Source organism: Oratosquilla oratoria, chromosome 11 (genome assembly GCF_046742065.1).
Source record: "Oratosquilla oratoria isolate Oo_2021 chromosome 11, ASM4674206v1, whole genome shotgun sequence".
Taxonomy (NCBI): Eukaryota; Metazoa; Arthropoda; class Malacostraca; order Stomatopoda; family Squillidae; genus Oratosquilla; species Oratosquilla oratoria.
This window is the reverse complement of record NC_134787.1, coordinates 22,994,869-22,995,082: the sequence shown is the minus strand read 5'-3', so window position 1 is coordinate 22,995,082 and position 214 is coordinate 22,994,869. Positions and strand designations below refer to the sequence as shown.

Sequence of the window (214 nt, the reverse complement as noted above, 5' to 3'; positions counted from 1 at the left end):
CCCACACTTCAAGACGAGCTGCTTGGCCTCCCACGAGATTTGCACCATGAATGTATGCCCCATTGTCTTCAACTCCATGTGACGTGACAATTGTCTCAACTCTAGCTGGGGCGCGACGATCGCCACAAACGTATCGGCAATGACACACTACAATCAACGTAAGCAACTTTTTGTACGTCCACACACAACCAGTAGCCATGTTGATCTGCCTGCC

At 50.5% G+C, this 214-nt stretch overlaps 1 protein-coding gene across 2 annotated transcripts in view; it reads right to left on the bottom strand.

Annotated features, from left to right (window-relative positions):
* uex (metal transporter uex) overlaps positions 1-214 on the bottom strand; it is a 118,648-nt gene extending 118,434 nt beyond the window's left edge. For both annotated transcript variants that reach the window (XM_076192452.1, XM_076192453.1), the window contains exon 1: positions 1-214. This exon is cut by the window's left edge and continues 388 nt beyond it. In XM_076192452.1, the coding sequence (XP_076048567.1) occupies positions 1-199 (199 nt within the window). In that variant the 5' untranslated portion in view covers positions 200-214.